General features: G+C 40.2%; 1 protein-coding gene and 1 long non-coding RNA gene across 8 annotated transcripts in view; one reads left to right on the top strand and one right to left on the bottom strand.

The window, feature by feature from the left end:
- The window catches only part of ANK3 (ankyrin 3), a 339,095-nt gene that overhangs the window by 21,497 nt on the left and 298,647 nt on the right, over positions 1 to 18,951 (bottom strand). For 6 of the 7 annotated variants that reach the window (XM_050975977.1, XM_050975979.1, XM_050975978.1 and 3 more), the window contains 5 exons: positions 18,453 to 18,575; positions 16,134 to 16,215; positions 4,472 to 4,546; positions 3,511 to 3,642; positions 2,349 to 2,492 (listed from right to left, as the gene is read on the bottom strand). In XM_050975977.1, coding sequence (XP_050831934.1) covers positions 2,349 to 2,492; positions 3,511 to 3,642; positions 4,472 to 4,546; positions 16,134 to 16,215; positions 18,453 to 18,575 — 556 coding nt within the window. Of the gene's footprint in view, positions 1 to 2,348; positions 2,493 to 3,510; positions 3,643 to 4,471; positions 4,547 to 6,468; positions 12,871 to 16,133; positions 16,216 to 17,925; positions 17,953 to 18,452; positions 18,576 to 18,951 lie in introns of all 7 variants that reach the window. The other variant, XM_050975984.1, reaches the window with a different exon arrangement.
- On the top strand, positions 10,064 to 16,181 carry LOC127059743 (uncharacterized). Its single transcript, XR_007777858.1, has 3 exons — positions 10,064 to 10,206; positions 11,584 to 11,696; positions 16,042 to 16,181. It is a non-coding gene; the product is annotated as an uncharacterized LOC127059743 (long non-coding RNA).

The following is an 18,951-nucleotide window of genomic DNA, read 5'->3' as shown; positions in this document are numbered from 1 at the left end:
GCCACTTTTTTGTCAGTAGGTATTCTTTCTAAAACAGGTCCACATTTTTAATATGCTTTTATATAAAAATACACAATACCAGAAATACAGTGTTACTAGCATATACCTCCAATTTAATCAGTTACAAGAATGGACTAGTTGAGGAATGAAGAACAGAAATGGATCCTAATGAGGATACTAAAAGATAGTAGATCTAAATACACAGCAGGATAAAAAAACTAAGGTAAGGAAGTTAGCAAAGGGACAAAAGAACAAACAAGGGAGAGCTATATGAATATTTCAGGTACAGTGAAGTTATTCGGGTGAGAGGACTGTGGTGAGTAAGGAGATCTTGGTGATCTTGAAGATTGAGGTGATCTTGGTGACATTGGTACAATCAGATACACTGATCAAATAAAGAGAAAAGAAAAAATGATGAAAACATAAAAAAAAACATACAAAAGAATTAAACTGAATATACACATAAAAAAATGGCAACAAAACCTTAAGTTCGCATTCTGGCAAATGAGGTTGGGCAACCTAGGAAAGGAAAAACCACATGCTGTGGGGTTAACTGGCCATTGTGCTGCCTGCAAGGGGAGCTGCATCAACAGGGACTGGGGCTTTGGTTCCTGAACCAGCCGAGAGAAAGGCAAAGGAGGTCTGGTCTTGGTGAGGAAAGGAAGCTTGAGGAAGGTTCAGAGAAGAGGAGAGACACAAAGCAACTGCAGAGAAGCGCTTTTTTCATAAAAACATTGATGCTACTATTAAAAGGCTCAAGCAACATTTCAAGAGAAACTTTCTTAAAATGTCAACAGAAAACTATTTCTGTAGTGCAATGATTCAATGACCAGCAATGCTGCTCAATAATGGAGGTACACTGAGCTCATATGCTCTGAAGAAAAAAACAAAATCTTACTAAAACACAGAGGAAGCCAAAACATAATTGAACAAATTACAAAAACCAAAAGAAATGTTACTTACAAAAAAAAAATAATCTTATTTAAGGAGCTATTTATAATACAAGTGAATAAAATCAAAGTAATAATCCAGTGCCTGTTATCTAACATTTGAAAACAAGAAAAAGTCAACATTTAGCATCTTCAATATACTGATAAATAATAAGCACTTTCATGGAAATTTTGTTTTACAAGGAGAATTTCATTTTTCTTTTCTTCTGACACAAATTTAACCTGCACAGTTCTGCTATCATTTGATACAGCTTTCATGAGGAAATTATTACACAACTTTACCCATTAGCAGGCTGAAAAATACATTCACTCACGCATTAAAAAACCAGTTTCTTATTTTTCTACAGCCATTGGAGAAATGGTCCCAGTGAAAATCATAAAGCAATCAATGTTCAAAGGTCTCAAAGCGGCTTGGTATAAATTGCACGTTAATTTGTTCCATGCAAATACTATGCACTTTTCCCTCCTTGTTCTTCCTTTTTTTTCCTTTAAGATTTTTTACTACTACATATCTAGACAAGAAGCCAAAAAAATGCACATATTTCCAGGTAAATTCTCAAGCATTAAATGCCAAGTACATAAAAAATAGACATGGGCAAGCCTCAAAGGACAAGTGTTGAAGGAGAAAATCTTGATCTTGTCGAGTGACCCTGAGGCTGGTGGGAACCAGTGTTCACTCAAGCACCCATTCGTGGGACTCTGCACTTAGTGTCTGAGCTATTAATGTGCAAGATGCATATCCCCAAAAATGGCTTGGATGCAGGACTTGAAGGTGTACTAAGGAAGTTTGCTGATGATACAAAATTGGGAGCAGCTGTGGACACCTCCAAGGCAGGGAGGGCTGGCAATCACCAGCCATACAAGTTTAACAAAGACAAGGGCTGGCTTCTGCACCTGGCATGGGGCAAGCCTGGCTGTGTGTACAGGCTGGGCCATGAGAGGCTGGAGAGCAGCCCCGTGGAAAGGGACCTGGGGACCCTGGTCCATGGAAAGCTGAACATTAGCCAGCAGGAAGCTATGTCAGGGGAGGTTTAGGCTGGATATTGGGAAGAGGATTTTCACCCAGAGGGTGGTCAGGCCCTGGAACAGAGAAGTGGACACAGCACCAAGCCTGCCAGAGTTGAAGATGTGTCTGGACAACACTCTCAGGCACACAGTGTGATTCTTGGGGCTGTCCTGTGCAGGGCCAGGAGCTGGACTCGATGATCTTCATAGGTCCCTTCCAGCTGAGGATATTCTATAATTCTATTGTATCATGCTTTAAGAGAGGAAAACCCCTTTACACACTTTAAAATATTGTTCCTGTAGAACTTACAATCTTTCTTTAAAGTCTAGTTTAAACATTATTGGCTTATTGGACATGTCACTGAATTAAATATGACTACAGAACTCAATTACCATCAATGGGATCATGAAATACGTTATTTTCATCTGCAAAACTTCTGGTGCCTGAAATATTTCCATAATCAAATATTGGTCCTTCCAACAGGGTCACGATATCTATTCGATTAATTTTTGTCAATACAGAAGTTAAGGCATCAGCTGAAAAAAAAAAACACCAAACAACCACATCAGAAAAAGGTTCAGCATTGCAGAACTGTGTGATCATTTTTCTCAATTATATTCACACTGCATTACTAACAAATTACTGTCATGTTCCAATGCCTTTGGTTCTAGCAAACCCCAGGATTTGTCTGAGCAGTCATTCAGCTGCCTGCTTATTAAAGATACACATCTATTAAGAGTCTACACTTTCTCCAAGTATAATTATATTACAACACAAAAGGCACAAAGAATAAGGTCAGATAGTTCTTAAAGAACATATTTACTTACTACTGATACAAAATATCCTTTTACTGGAGTGTAAAGGGAAAGTAAAAATCCTTTTACCATTCTGTCTTGAGGCAGAATATGCAGTCATGTAGGTAATAATGCATATAAAGCTATTCATGCAGTACATCATGAAATCTCATTTAAAATAATCCTGTTGTGAGAACACAGTAATACTGGAAATCACTTCTACAGTGAAAGAGATCAAAGGAAACTCAAATGGTGTGTAGGGGTTTGTGGATCAGAGAAGGGTAACAAACACCATTCAGACCTCACAAAAATCAACCCCTCTCTTTCAGTTTGAGCAATTCAAGTGAAATGTACAGACAAAACCATAATCATCAGCACAGAATCAGTATCTCCATCACTCCTCATAGGAAGACGTTTAGTCTTTTCCTATGACCTGCAACACTGTGAGACTACCTAAATTTTAAAACATTTATTTCCATATTCCACTTTTCTTGCTATTGGAAAGTTTTGCCTATTATTTTCTTTATTAGAGCTTAAGTTCATTACCTGTTCCATCAGTTATGGATGTGGAGAAAAGATCATTTCCTTCTGCATACATAGTGAATAAATATGACAAATTTCTGACTCGTGGTAAAAATGTACCTAAAACTTCTTTCTTCATTGATGGTTTGCAAAGGACATTCATAATGTTTTCCTCAACTTGGCAACAGATGAAATGGGCTATAACTTATAAACAACAAAGGTAACCACTTGAACTTACTTGTAGCATTTTTCCCATCTCTGGTAACCCATTTTTTTAATAACATGAAGCTTTGAGCAATAAGAGAATTTGGGTTTTCTACTCGGATTTGATTTATTTCATCCACAGAAAAATTCAGTTCTCTTGCCAGTTCTATAAAGACAAAAAAAGCAAGTGAGAAAAGAAAACAAACCCAAAAACACCAGCGAAAACACAAATCCTGAATTGTCTTGTCAAGCTTAAAAATATAACTTTCGTATGTCACAGAGACATCAACAAAACTCCCTGACACAAACTTTACAGATAACAATGGACACGGCATTATATCCCCATACTTTAATTTCCTAAGACATCATTTTGAATTTCAATCATCACTGGGAGCGATTATCACACCTCTACTCAGTAAGCCACTTAAACGTGATGAAAAAGCCCTCCCTGGAGATTGCCTCATCACTGCTAATTTATAAACTCTGTTAATTTCCTCTGATTGTTATTCCCCTGGGAGCACCCCGTGCAGCTCAGCACTGGTGCTGTCGTCACCTGAGCCCTGGCAGAGCTGGCTGCTGCAGCTGTAGCCCAGGAAGGGCAGCTCTGCCCACTAACACAGGGGGCTACAGGTGGGCAGAGTCTCCAGCAGTGACTTGCCTGGTTGCAGGGCTTGGGGAAAACTGCAATCCAGGGACAGGACACACCCCAGGAGCAGCAGAGTCCAGGCAGGCAGAGCCTCTCAGCTCCTTGGGACAACATTCTGAGAGGAAAGCCATTTAGCTATCTCCTCTGAATTTCTCTTTGATTTACTGAAAGATCAAGGAATAATTTCCTATTAGGCATCTTTGCCCAGCAATACACTGCACGTTTTGGGAAGCTGGCCTGGCTGTGAATTTGGGAGAGCCTGATGCAGTCTTGCCGGGTCTTTCGGTAAAAGAATACCTAAAAATGCAATAGCAAAGACTGATTTCAGTGTTAAAGCAGAAAAGCTTACCTGTCCAGCTAAGTCCTAGGTGATCAGCTACAATTGCCATCCTTATATCTGTCCGTTCACATGGACTCTGTGGACCTGTGATTTACAATTTCTCAATTAAAAAGGTTTTGCACAGAAAACCACAATACCGGATAATAGTTTATTATAAATAATAGCTTTAATTGACTAAGTTGACAGTGCTTATACTGTTTACTAGAATGGTTGTGTGACCTAATAACCTACAAAACAAAATTTTTTCACAGCTTTTAGATTTTCACCTGGGTAAAGCCAAAATGTAAAACTACATGATGTCGTGTAATGGAACCAAACATGCTGACAATCTATCTGTTAGACTGTAGACAAGTTGTTCAATTACTGGTGAAAACCACCAAGGCCAGATTATTGTCTATTTTCTCTACTTTGACAGAACAAATATACTGTCACAAAAGACATCTTTCAATTTCTGAGTTACATCAATTTCTGAGTTACATGAATGTCTTTGGCATGCTTCACTAGCTTTCTACAGTACAGAATTTGTTTGAAGGAAGAAAAAAGAGAATAAGACAGCACATACAGATGACAATGACAGAATGAAAACTACAGTAAAGTCACTCCACAGGCAATCACAACAGTTCATGCACTAGGATCAACAAGTTGAAAGTTTTACAAACTAGGCTTGATCTCCACGAGGTGAGCCATGAGAGCTCCAGAAACCTGACTGCCTTCATTCTCACCAGTCCTCTTACTCCTCCTCCTCTCACTGTCGGCCTTTTCAATCTTTGATTTTATAGATGCTGCCTCTGTTCTCATGTCTCTAGCAGACTTCGGTGTAATGGAAGGCAGGTAAACTTGAGTAGCTTCTGATAAGGATGTGTTCCTTGATGTACTGTCTTCTTCATCATCAGAGACCTCTGACTGCATCTTTTTCTCTTCATCAGAAAGACGATCCACAAGCTTTAATGTCTCACCACTAATTCCCTTAAAATATTCAATAGAATGTTTACATACCTCCCTAAGCTGATTTTTCTTTACTTTAACTGTTGTCATGGTGACGGAGGTAGATCTTACCTTTACTGGTAATTTAGAAGGAAGTTGTTTTGGTTTTTCTTTCTCTACCTGCTCTTGTTTTGGCAGGGCTGGAGTTCTTCTAGCTAGATTACTCCTATGTGTGTTTTTTACAGGAATCCTAGACCTTGCTTCTAGACAGGGAGAAGAATTATTTTGTTTTGCTTTGTCAGGCTTACTAGCCTCTTTCGCTTTACTCCCTGTATTGCTTTGGAGATTATTTTGGGAAAAGACTTGTTTTACTGAGCTGGCCTTTACAGGAAGCTTTGATTTTCCTCTAGCTCCTACCAACTCTGTTGACTTTTGCTGCTCTCCGTGTGGTTTTTGCTTATCTCTTATTCTGTGTCCTTGTGTTGTCCCTGTACCTTTTCCTGAAGTGCTTTTCGCTTGATTAGCTTTCTGGAGGGAACATTTCGGTTCCAAATGTTCTTTTAGCACTACATTACAAGTAATATCATCTGTAGGGACAGCAGATGAATCCAAATTGTTGTTGTTATTAAAATTATCTTTTGGAAAATCAGTGTTTTCTGTTTGCCTACAGCTCGTCTCGCTAGAAGCTGAACTCGCAATCACTGCTACAGTTTCATTTTCTAATCCCTCACCACTTGGCATCACAGCTTCTATCTTATCTGTCACTTCTCCAGGGCCATCTTTCTTCAGAGTCATGGTGGAAGCAGAAATTCCCATTTTAATTGGTGTGCGCAATTTGGGATCAACCTTGGAAGCGTTTACTGCTGCCGATGATTTCTCCAGTGAGTTACTACCAAGTGTTTGCTCCATGCAATCTCCACTGGCCTGGATGCCGGGCTTATTTTCAACTGCTGTTGTTTCTACTGGTCTCTCTAGGTTTGTTTCTACAGTGCTGTCCCCTGCCTGTGGCTGTGTGATGGCAGTGACTGTACTTTTATCCCCTTCCCCCTTGTCCCCTGACTTCCCTTCAGAAGTATGCTCACCAATCTGAAAAAATTGGAGTCTTTCTTCAACAAAATCCCTCTTGCTCATGTCAATTGCACCACTGCGAGTCATCTCAAACATCTTCCCCTCATGAAATGGGAAGGGGTTGGGCTCGCTAGTTGGCGTACTCTCATCTGTTGGAGTTCTGGCTGGTGTTGTGTCAGGTGTTGTTGCTTGAGATCTGTCTTCCACTGCCAGGCCAAATGGCTTAGCCTCATCCTCCCTTGATTTAGTCTCAAACACTTCATCATCACCTCGGTTATTCGACCACGGGTCAAAATCTAGACTCTTGGTGGCCACAGTTTTGAAAGGTGTTGCGAATTCTTCGTCTACTTTGTAACTGAAATACGAGTCAGGAAATACAGTCCTGTCAGGGTGTCTGCCTTCCAAAGAGAAAAACTGTGCCCCTGACTTCTTATCGCTCTTATCTCCAGCTTTGTCAGAAGATGGACCTTTGGAAGGTGTCTTGTCTTCTTCAGGGCCTACCTTGCCTTCCTCCTCAATGACTTCAAGCTTACTCTGGCTAAAGCAGCGATCAGTCTGCTTTAGAATGCCTTCTGTAGTCCATACGTCCTTTTTGGTTTCAACTGCCGGACCTGCAAGTTTAGAATCACTCTCAGTTAAACCATCATCTTCATCTTGCAAATCATAACCGTCCAGAGAGTCAATCTCTGTCGCATCGGTATCATGGGAGAATTCTGCAGTGGTTGCTATGGAACACTCTGTGACAGACTGGTCATTGTTACTCCCATTTTGCACTACATCATTCTGGGGTGAATCAACCCCATTGTCAAACTCATTGGGTTTCCCAGAAGTGGGATGTCCTAACTCTTTCTGTTTCTCAATCTTTTCAGGGGCTTTGGGTTTTGAGGTCTCTTTCTGGTCATCTTCCAGCTCTTTCAGTTTGAACGTATACTTTTTAAGTGGAACGGGTTGATAGAGGGATTCATCATCGCTGGAGTCACTGACATCTGCTCCGGGTGGCACAGGAGAAGGTGGCTGTACTCTGATGACAGGTTCAGCCAGCTGGCACTTGTCGTGTTCGTCTTGCAAGTTCACCTCAGTCATCTCCATTTCACTCTCAGTGGAATAATGAGACTTCTTTTCTGATTCACCTTGATCTGCATCCAGTGGTGGAGGAGGAGGGAATTCAATATAGGCAACTCTGTTACCTTTGGGTCTTTTGTTAGAGTCCTTATTTATAAGATTAGGTAATGTTTTGTCAATCTGTGGTTCCTCAACCTCTGCCTGTTTCACAGATGTTGACTTAGCCTCTGCTTCCTCCTCTGACTCCTCAGACACCTCAGGTATAGGGCTGGGCTTGCCTGGGATATAAGCTATTAGTGAGTCAGGTGTTTTAGATGTAAACTCGTAACTCACTTCCTCTGAACTCGGTGTTTCTGGCGTCAAAGGGCTTTTACCAGAGCTGTCTATAAAGGACACTTGTTCTAGCGTGTCATCTTCTGGACTACCTTGTGGAGAAGGAGGTTGTTTTTGCTGCCTAGCTGTATAAAATGTCCCCCTCGTCTCTTGTACTGTCTTACTTTCCTGACTGACAATTTTTTTAATACTACCTTGTTGCACCTCTTTCTCATATTGCTTTCCTACTTGAACAAAACTGACATAAACAGGTAAGGTCTTAATTTCTTTTACTCCCTCAGTGCTCACTAGCGGTGCAGCTTTATTCAAGTAATCACTGGCACCGGTGTCAGCTATGTCACTTGAAGGAAATTCCTTTCCTGGGCTACATTCTAAAGAATCTGGTGATTTGCTAGGGGATAGCTCTGTTTCCTCAGCAGGAGGACTTAGACCTATTGAGCTCTGCTGCTTGGTAACTTTTCTGATTTCTGAATGCATTATTTTCTCATCTTCCACATAATCAATCTGCCTTTCAACTTTCTCCTGAATCACAGCTGATTGGGATACTTTAGCTGAAAGTTCATAGACACCATCAAGCATGGCTCTCTTCTCCTCAACAATTCTGACTGGAATATGGGACACAGCAATTTCTTCTTTCCTTTTGGATATTTTATCAGCCACTTCACCATTTTGTTCCCCATCCCTGACAACAAATTCTCTGTATAAAACCCTTTTTGAGGGGGATTTTACAGTCACTTCCTTTACTTCTTCTGAATGGATTCCATTTGAGGCCACTTTGTGCTCTGTCACAGTGATAAATTCACTTTTTTCATCAGTTTTAGATTCAGCATGATCAACATGGTTTTCTTTTACTGTATCTGGAACCAGCACATGTGAAAGCTTTTCCTTCTGTGTTTTATGATTAGAAGTTCCAGGACTTTCCCATGTCCTATAGATTTTTTTGTCCCAGTGTCCCTTCGTTGTTGAGTCTGAGCCATATGCCAGGTCTTTGGCCCGTGGTTCTGAAATGCATTCTGGCACGCCTTTCCTCATCTCAGTTCTTTGTGTGTCTGAAGCACGAGAGTCTTCCACAGCTTTCCCTTTACCTGGAAGAAGGTCTTCCTGTATTTTCACCTCTTTCTGTAAAGCTGTGCTCCCATCAATGACCTCTATTTGCTTTGCGTGTTTCTCTCTTGAATAGGACTGATACACTGGTAACTTACTTTCTTGCAATTTTTTAACTGGAATTTTGGACTGACCATCCAGCTTTTTTTCTTCTTGAGTTACGTCCTTACTTCTGGGACTTATACCTTGCTCAAATTTAAGCCTAATGGAACTGAGCTTTGATTGCTTCAGCTGAAATCCAGTCTCAGGCACTCCAGTCTGCTGAGCACTTCCTTTGTGTTCCATAGTTCTTTTAGAGTCCTCTGCAGGTTGCACATATATCCTTTTTTCAGGACTGCTGGGCAAACTGGATGCTTTCCTTTCATCCACCTTGGGAAAGCACTTCCCATCATGTGCATACTGCTTCACCTTACTCCATTCATCCCCAGATGATGGCAATTCAGAGAGCAGAACTTTCTCGGGGCTGCTGCTGGCAGAGCTCTGGCTAGAATGTATTTCCTTGCCATTTTTTTTATGCTGCTTTTTCTCTGGAGACTGTAGCTCATCATTCAACTTCTCTGTTTTATCCCGAAAAAACTGGGATACTTCAGTCAGTTTTTCTTCTGCCTCTTTAACAGTCCTGTCCACCCTGTCTTCATATATCAACTTTTCTCTACCTCTGTCTAATCTGTCCTCAGTAAAGCGCATCCACATTGCATGTTTGTGACTACTAACATCTCCAGTGTAGTGTAACACTGTCACTTTATCATAATGATCCTCCTTAGACATTTTACCTACACCATTTTCAGATACATCTTTATAGATTTTGGAGAGAATCTCTTTTTTGGGGGCAGTAGCTACTTTTTCTCTGCATCGTTTATCAGTCCCCTGTAACTCTGCACTAAGGGGTAGAGCATGGTCAGTAACTGACTCCTCAGTATCAGAATGAGACACATCTAGCTTTTCTGAAAGAAGCATTTTCTCAGCAAACCTGTAAGACTCCCCTCTTAGTTCTGACAACTCATCATCATGGTATTCTACTGAGTGCTGACTCAAAAGCTTCAGTGTTTTGTAAGAGTCATCAGACATGAGTTGAGCAGAACTAGGGCGACTGTCTTCTTCCTGGGACACGGGAGTGTTAACTCTAGAGGATTCCAGGTAAGAAGGAAGTGACTCTTCGGCCGTGAGCTCCTCTTCTTCTTGCTGACCTTGTTCGTCTGAACAAGGAAAAGCATCATGTTTTTCCAACTCTTTTAAGTTAATATCTCCCCGAGGTAAGTCTTTCTGATACACATACATTTCTTTTTCTGGATGCTTTTTTGTTTCTCTAATAATGACTTCAGTAGGTTCAGCCTGATTACCTTGTTCAATATGGACCTCTATTATTCGCTCCAGTTTGGGTTTCATTTTGCTGTCCTTCTCTGCATGTTGTGGTGAAGTTTCAGCAGACTTGCTAACATCGGACGATACTGATGATTTATGTTCAAACAGACCTGCCAGTTCTTTGGAAGGGTCACGTCCAGACTGAAAGGCTTTCATTATGTCATGAACAGACATTGTTTCCTCAATTCTTTCAGAGGTACTTTCTGTGCACGGAGGTTTATGATAAACCATCCTAGTTGTTGTGGTGATATGAGTTTCTTCTTTTACTCGGACACCTTTACTAAGGATGCACTTATGGTCGTCCTCTTCACTGCCACTGGCTTTCATTTGAAAAGCTTTAACCTTCTCTTTAATGGACCCAGAAGGTTTTTGCTCCAGCTCCATAAACGTAGGGGAAGGTTTTGAGGCTGGTAGCTCCTCTGCCTTCTGCTCTGGAATGTCTTCCGAAGACGGTTCGTAGCTGCGGATGACATGAACTACTTCAGTTCTTGTTTCTGTAATGACGGGAGGGATGGGCACATCGTGGAAAAGTGGTTTTGGCCCTGTGCTTTCAGCACTTTGTGGGGCAGAAGGTGTCTTTTCGCTCCTCGTTTCAAAGCCACTGTCAGACAAGGGACTTTTATCTTGATCATGTTGAGAAAAGTCATCTGGAGACTCTAAAATAGTGTCTGTTCCAAAAAAGGAGTCTGCAATTTTACATAACTCCTTTTCCGATGTTGAAGGCCTCATGGAAGCTGGAGGCATTTTAAGTTTATGTTCCTGCAAAGCGATGGCTGGTTTTAAAATGCGCTTTTGTCTCTCTTCACCTTCTTTTTTCCCCTCTTCAAACTTGTACTTTATGTTTGTTAATGAACTGCTACCGATATCATTCGCTAAGTAATCAATAACTTTTGACAAGCTATAATCCTTTTCCGACACGGTTTTAGTTTTAATTTGGACCTTCTCTGGAACAGATATAGGAGGGCTTGTCAAAGCTTGCTGTCTCGCTTCATCAATCTCCTCTGTACTGAACTCTACCCAGTCATCCTCAGACAGGTGTCCTTGATCACTTTTGGGTACTTTAGCCGACCCTTTACTTTCTAAACACACATCCTTTTTCAGAATCTCACTAACTTTTACTAAGTCCTCTTTTACTTTCTCAACAATTTTAAAGGGCTCTTCATCATCAATTCTACCCTCTTTTGGTATGTCAGGTTGGAACGGCTTGTCCTCTGCGACATCTGTCTGCAATATTGCAGTCATTCTTATCAGATCCTCTTTCATTTCAGCAACATCTTTCAGTATCTCCTGACTGGAGGATAAGGAAGATGGTGTGGACAATTTGAGAGCAGAGGGTGCTAAAAACAAGGATGATTTTATTGGAGATGAAGTTCGGGTAAAGGTAGGCTGCGTGCGCGCCTCTGTAGTCAATGTTTTAATAGGCGACAGTAATGCAGCGGCTGATTTTGTAAGCGAAGACGACTCTGGGAGCTTCTTTAATGCTGGTTCAGACAAAACATTGACTACAGAATATACTGGCACTGTTATTGTTGATGAAGTTACTGATGAGGTAGTTGCAGATATTGACCCAAGGGCTGTGTACAAAGCACCTGCGGGAGGAGTTCTCATTGACTGGAAAGCTGATGGTGCTGAAGACACAAATGACCTGAGTGGAGAAAATGACATTGTTGTAGCTGTTGAAAACACTCTCTCAGCCGTGTCAGCAACTGCGTTAGCAGCACAAGTTGCAGAATGAGCAGCTGCAGAGATCTTGTCTTGAAAAACACCTGCAGCTTTGGATCCGTTTATTAAGTTGGCAGAAGATGGGTATTTCAGAGGTGACACAGACCCATTGAGCAATGGTACATCTGTGTGTCCAGCTACATGTTTTGCTGGCGACGAGAGAGACGAGGCCATCATGACTTTAGTGGATGAAACAGCATCAACTGCTGACTTAGCAGGTGACACCACTGACTTTAGAGGGGACGACAAAAGCGAGGATGCTGATGTGATGACCGATTTAAGCGGCAAGCTCGAAGAGTACATGTTAATGTTGGATTTGGGGGATGCTGGAGGTGTCATGGTTATGGATGATCTCTCCAAGAGAGATCCTGCTGTAGTCACTGGAGATGTCCGAGAGGGGAATGTGGTAGTGGAGGCCAGCCCTTTGAGACTGGCAGCTTCTGTGACTGCGGGAGCTCTGATGAATGAGCCTGAAGTAACCTGCATGTTGTAGGGAGGCTGAGAGACCACAGTTTTTATTGGCGAAGAGATTGTCCGAAACGATCTAATCGGAGATGCTACATCACTAACAGATTTAACTGAAGACGTGGTAGAAGCTCCTAACGTGGATTTGATTGGAGAAGTAGAAGAAACAGACCATATTGATTTTAATGGGGAAGCTGTAGGAGTGTTAGAGGAAGAGCTTGATAAGGAAGTGAAGCCTGATTTGGTTTGCCCAGGCACTGTAATTGGAGCTGTTGTCCATGACTGATATGGCCGTGTTGAAAAGAATGGCTTGTATGAGTAAGTAGCAGGTAGGGATCTTGTTGCTCCTGCACTCCGTTCAACTGTTTCTTAAATTGTTAAATTAAAATCAAACATAAAAATCAACAAAAATGGTTGAAAAACAGAGAGACCAGAGAAGAAAATTGGTCAGTAAACGTTGTAATATTACAAAAAGCAAGTACAATTGTTTGCATGAGTTGGGATGAAAGAGGCAAAAGAAGATTTAAAAAAGGAAAGAAAAAAATTAGGAACAAGCCATATACTGATAACTGGTCCAAACCAAAAATCACATGAAATGGAAGACAGAAAGCACATAGCAACCAAATCTGCAAACAATGGAGAACAGAAAACACACAAAAGGAATACATAAGGTAAAAATAAAGCCACATCAAAATTTCTTCTCTTACTTCCTATTGACTTTCTGATGTGCTACTTCTGAAATACTCATATCAGCTTTATTTTGCCTGTTTAGGTATGTCTCTGCTTTGTGCAACTATTACAATTATCCATTTAATAATTTCTATTGTTGTTCTGTTCTGATTTGATCCTATACAAAAATATAAACTTGCGTAAAATGACATTAGGTAGCTAAAAAGATTTTTTTAAACCGCTTCAGAACTATTTCATGCAGAAACCAAAATTCCTTTAAGTGACAGGCAATTGATGTGCAAACTGTGAAGCAACTGGAATAAATTCAGATCTATATCTTCCATGCACAATTCAGATATGCTTCACACTCACAAAGCCAATAAGAGCAAGAGCTTTTCTGAGTCAATATTCAAAAAAAGAAAAGAAAGAAAGAAAGGAACATATGCATTTGTTTCTCATGCAATATTCCTTTTGTCTGGTAAAAATTAAAGTAAAACTTTTCATGAAATGATTTTAAGAAGCATATGTCGTAAACGAAATATGGCAAGTATGATGTATGATAGTCGTGAGCAGGCAAAGCAACTGAATCAGTTTTTATTCATGCACAAATGTCATGTCAGAACGAGCACACAGATTAATCCATTTTGTATGGTGTATTAAGCACAAATACGTAAACCTTACAAAATAGTATCACATGAGGTCATTAAAAGAAGAGTACACTTTTTCTACAAGATGTAGTGTCTTGGTACCTTTTGAGGAGATTTCTTGTATCAGCTCAAAGACAGACCTGTTCAACTTTACAGTTCTCAAAAGGTAACATTAGAAAAGCAGTCAAAGGAAAATAGATTATGAAATAAATTCCTAGCAAGGACAAACCTGTTAAATGTCATCATCCCCCAGAACTCTCAGCTTATTCATAGGCATTTTGAACAGAATTATCATCAACCACATTTTGCATCACAGGAGGCAGTCATGTCAGAAAGTATTTCTGGGAATCCCATTACACAAACATATCCTCTGATACAGCAATAACATTCAGAGAGTTGACATTGAAAGCAACTTTGAGGATTTTTTTTTTTCCTTTAAAGTTGGAATTAGAAATGGAACTAAAATATCCAAAGAACTTATTCGACATACCTTTCTCTGAAGTTACACTAATAATTTGTCCAACCTGCTTGATCTGTCTTATAGACAGTAACTCACAGTGAAAGAAACTCAACAAGGCTAACACTGAACTGTTGCAGCACACACACTCCTATAGAATAGTGAATACTCAGTGCACCACAGGTCCATATCCTGCAAGGAGAAATGTGCTGGTCCTATAGAAGCCAATCAAAGCCCAGAAGTCAGTGTGGATGGCTGGTGATACTTCATGAAAACATTTATGTTGAAGAGAGCTTGAGTACTAGGCCTGACTGGCACAGACTAAATCAAGAAATGCCCACTTTTCCTTACTACAATATTTTTAAGTGGAAATATACTTCTCTCTCCCCACCCAAACAAAAACCCCAAAATATACTTCATTAAATCAACTATTATGAAGATATTATAAATACTATTATTTATTATGAAGATTTAATTAGCAGTAGCTGCTAACATTCACCAGAAGTTCATAGAGTCTTGACTTCAAGAAACAAACCCCAAAATGATTGTGAAAAGAACTAATAACTTGTTCAGCAGTAAGTGTTAGGACGTGTCTTCACTGGAACCCCACTGCACCATCACGAGCTGGTCTGTCACAACTGACTAGTGGGGCAAGCAAACCCACAGGCTGCCCTCCTCACTCCTTTTTTGCCTGTCAAATCACAGATTCAGGGACATTTAAGATGCTGCTTCTGTGCTCCTTTTTGCAGCTGAAGAGCTAAAAAATCTGCCATTTTTTTGCAAATGAGACTTAATGGACCTTTGGTGAATAAATAAGACTTTTTTTCCCCTCTCAGTGAGGGGGGAGAAATTTATTGTGAGTGATATACACAGTCATCAATCTTCTTTCCAGCAATTTCATTTTCCCTCTCTCTCAGTTCCCATCAAGCCTGTGACAATACCTTAACAGTCCATCAAGATGTCTCAGCAGATCTGATAGCTTCTTCAGATGTTATATGCTTGGAGTCTTCTTCCCGGCCTGAGAAGTGTAACATATTCTGGAGCACATCTGATCCAAAGAAGCCACAGATCTTATAGGATAATTAAGCAGCAGCCATCCAGTGGGAACTCCCAAGACCCGATGAAGTTTGTCTATGGATTTTATGGAATTATATCAAAGGGTCTGTTGCAGGGTAGCAACTGAGAAGTCAAAAGAGGGGAGGGAAAAAAGGCAAGAAAAAGCCTGGAAATGGGGAACAATAGCAGTTGACCTTAGAGAGGCGAAGTGAGGAAGAAAAGCTAAGCCAAATACATTATTGTATTTAACTGGGGAGGAAAAGAATGCCACAGGTCTGGTCAAGGGGAACACATGTTTAGGAAGAAGCAATGTGTGGTGCCAGGGAATAAAAAGCATCTGCAGGGAACAGAGGAAAAAGGGAAGGGGTGGAGAAAGAAGAGGGAAAATATAAAATATGAGAGACTCTATTTTGGCTAAACATCTAAACATTTAAGCACTTATCTGAGTGGCTTTGTGAATTTTTGTGTAACATCCCATTCTACAGCATCTTTCTCCAATGTTTCAAAGGGGAGAGGAAGAGACTCTTTTTGAAAGCAATACGCAATCCTCCTACCCTGGAACTACATTGCATTTTTAAAAACTTTTATATTTTTACTTAACTAACACACATAATTTGCCAGTCAGGATTCTTCAAGCTCTCACAACACAAGAGTTCACAGACCATCCAAGAATTCTGTTTTAGATGGCTTTTTTTCTTTTTTTTCCCCAGAATGACACCAAATACAACGTTTATAGAAAAAATGTCTCTTCTTATGAACAATCACATCTACATGGTTTAGTACTTTGGTAAGAGCAACTCACTCATTCCAGGCTCAGTCAGATAGCTGTAGCGCTTACGTAAAGCAAGGGAGACGAAGTTCTGGCGCCGGTCAGCCTTCTCCGTCTGCAACAAAACACAGCGGGATTCAGGGCCTGGGGAATCACTGCCTCCATCTGAACAGACCAGTCCTCAAACCTCAGCAGGAGGGGCCGCTTTTCGTGGCACACAACCCCACAGGGGAGAATGGGTGCTTCCATTCAGCTTCAGGATGGCATGCTGAAGCCGAATTTGGGCGAGCAGGCAGGGAGGGGGCAGAGCCAGCCTCTGTTCCTGGGTGAGGTGAGATGAGTGCCAGGCACTGCCGAGCAGGGAGCGTGGCTGCACAGAAACCTGCCGTGAGTGACCACCCTTCTGGAGCAAGCAGGGAGGGACTGCAACCCTAAAGTGAGCCCTCAGGTTCATTCCTCTGCTTGTGAGGTAGAAGAGCTTAGACAGCAGAAGCAGCTCATTATCCTGCCTTAAAGTATCTTCATAGTGTCTTACTGCATTATCACTTAATAAACTGCTTCACATTACTAGAAATGGTGTGATTTTGTTCATTCTCTGTAAAGTAAACCACCTTTGGCTAGAAACAGGAGGTCAACACAAAAGACCACAGGTACAGACAAAACATTGATAAGAGTGAGTAACCGATTGAGTATCCCCCCCAGATTAGCTTGTCCCGAAAGCACACACACCACAATGTACAACTGGCTTTAAAGTGAATACATTAAGGACAAAAAAAGGCATGGGAGGGGATTTTTTAATATGCACAAAATGCAAAGATGTGGATTAGAAAGCAGACTACTCTTGTTAACTAATAAATTGCCTCATAAGCTGCTGTGTTCAGTGGGACAGCTGACAGTGTGATGTCTTTAATATTAATAGTCCTTCAGAGATCAACTCACTTGAATATGTGGCTAAAAATACAGTTTGTCTAGAAAGAGAACTATTATTATAGCTATGTAACAGCACATTGGGAACAAATTCTATGGAGGTAAAGTGATGTTTTTGTTAACATGTAAGGAATGCTTTGAGTTGCATTGTTTGGGGTTTATTTTAGCTACTCTAACCAGCAGGTGACAACTGCTAATTATCTGCCACCAGGAAGAGAAAAAAAATTGCTGCTAGATAAATTGGAAATACCTATGTAGTTACCTTTACAAGAGTATCTCATCTTTAACTATCTCCAAAGAGAAAAACCCACTCAGTTTTCTGACAAACTAATGTTGGGGTTTCCATGAAACAGGGGGGTTTTAAACTGCAAATATATGAGGTTTATTTGAAAATAGATTTGAACACAATATTTAGAAATTGCTCTTGGCTGGTTTGCTTTTTTTGAAAGAATCAAGTTTATTTACAGAGGTAAGATATTAAAGGCCACTATTGTGGCCTCAGTAGTACCTTTTTCTTTCTCAGAAATACAAGTTACCATAGCAGTGTCCATACCTGCAAGAGGTAAAAAATCCACTGAACTCCTCTTGGTTTTGCCAAAATTTGACTACTTCTCATAGTCATAAATATATCCTTTTTCAAAAGAAAACTAGTTAAATTTTAGACTGCTTTTATTCAGTGCTCAGTTTAATTTCATAATTTATAATCATAGGGTTTTCCTTATTTGTGCAGCTCTACTGTTTGACAACAGCCTGTCAGAAGTTGAGGATGTGGTTATTTTTTTGTAGGTATCATTTCAACACCACCATTAAAAATAGTTGTTTGTGTTTTTTCTATAACATACTACTTTTCTTCACTAAATCTGAAGGAAATAAAAACAGAAGACAGTGTGTATATTACCTCATCATCTTGATCTGACTCTGTTTCCTTTTGGTCCCAAGATGCATTGCAGAGACAAGGAATATTATAATGGACAGCAGGGAAAAGAATATCAGGATATGAAAAGGACCAAATTGGGAGCACAAAATGCAAGCCGATTTATAAGGCAAAGCAAATCCAAAATGTCAACACAAAAGAAAAGAAAAAAAAATCTTACATCCAATGCAAATAAACACATGACATTACTGAAAGCATAAACCTATGACTTGCAGGCTGAAGCATGAGCTGTAAACAGAATTGTAAAAATTATAGGAACTTGACACCACAGTAACAAGAGACTTTAAAAGCGTTCTACATACAAGAAACCAATAAAACATACATTTTAAAAACCTTTATCATATTCCAAAGCATTCTCATTACTGACAGTTCACAAGGTTTCTTTATGACTAGCAGGAAATTAAAAAAAAAAAAGAGAGACAAAAACTAAAGGAACAAAAATGAATCCAACCCAACCCTAAGAAAAAATGTTTACTTTTCTAAACAAATACCTTTTTGTGTGCTGGCAGAGTGATATTCAAGTTGCAAACAGCTGTTTGTGGCAGTCCTTTTGTAGTCTTTGGTTCTTTCAAAAATGATAATCGACCACAGGGTTCCTGGCTGGTGTCTCTTACCTAAAAAAGTAATTTTGTTTCAGCATAGTAATATGTAGTAATTGAGGCATTAGTAAGATGTAGTAATAGTAATACAGTAGTAATAGCAATATGTAGTAATCCAGAGACCTAGAGGAGGTTTCTGGAATGGTTCTCAGAATTTCTTTCTACAGGGAACTTACTAGTGTGTAAAAACTAATAATACCAAGCTGGAGCTCAGTCTGAGGTGCTGAAGGAGAAAATGTGTTACTGTGAAAGAGTCAGGTCAGCCTGAAGCTCCCTGATGGCAAATCCATGCAAGACAAGGTGCTGAGTGAGTCCAATCTGAGAGTTTCGTACTGGAATGAAGGCAGTGTCTGCTCACAGGCAGTGTCACTCACTTAATTTTATTCTGCCT

This window comes from Serinus canaria, chromosome 6 (assembly GCF_022539315.1).
Source record: "Serinus canaria isolate serCan28SL12 chromosome 6, serCan2020, whole genome shotgun sequence".
Lineage (NCBI taxonomy): Eukaryota > Metazoa > Chordata > Aves > Passeriformes > Fringillidae > Serinus > Serinus canaria.
This window is presented reverse-complemented; position numbering and strand designations above follow the sequence as displayed.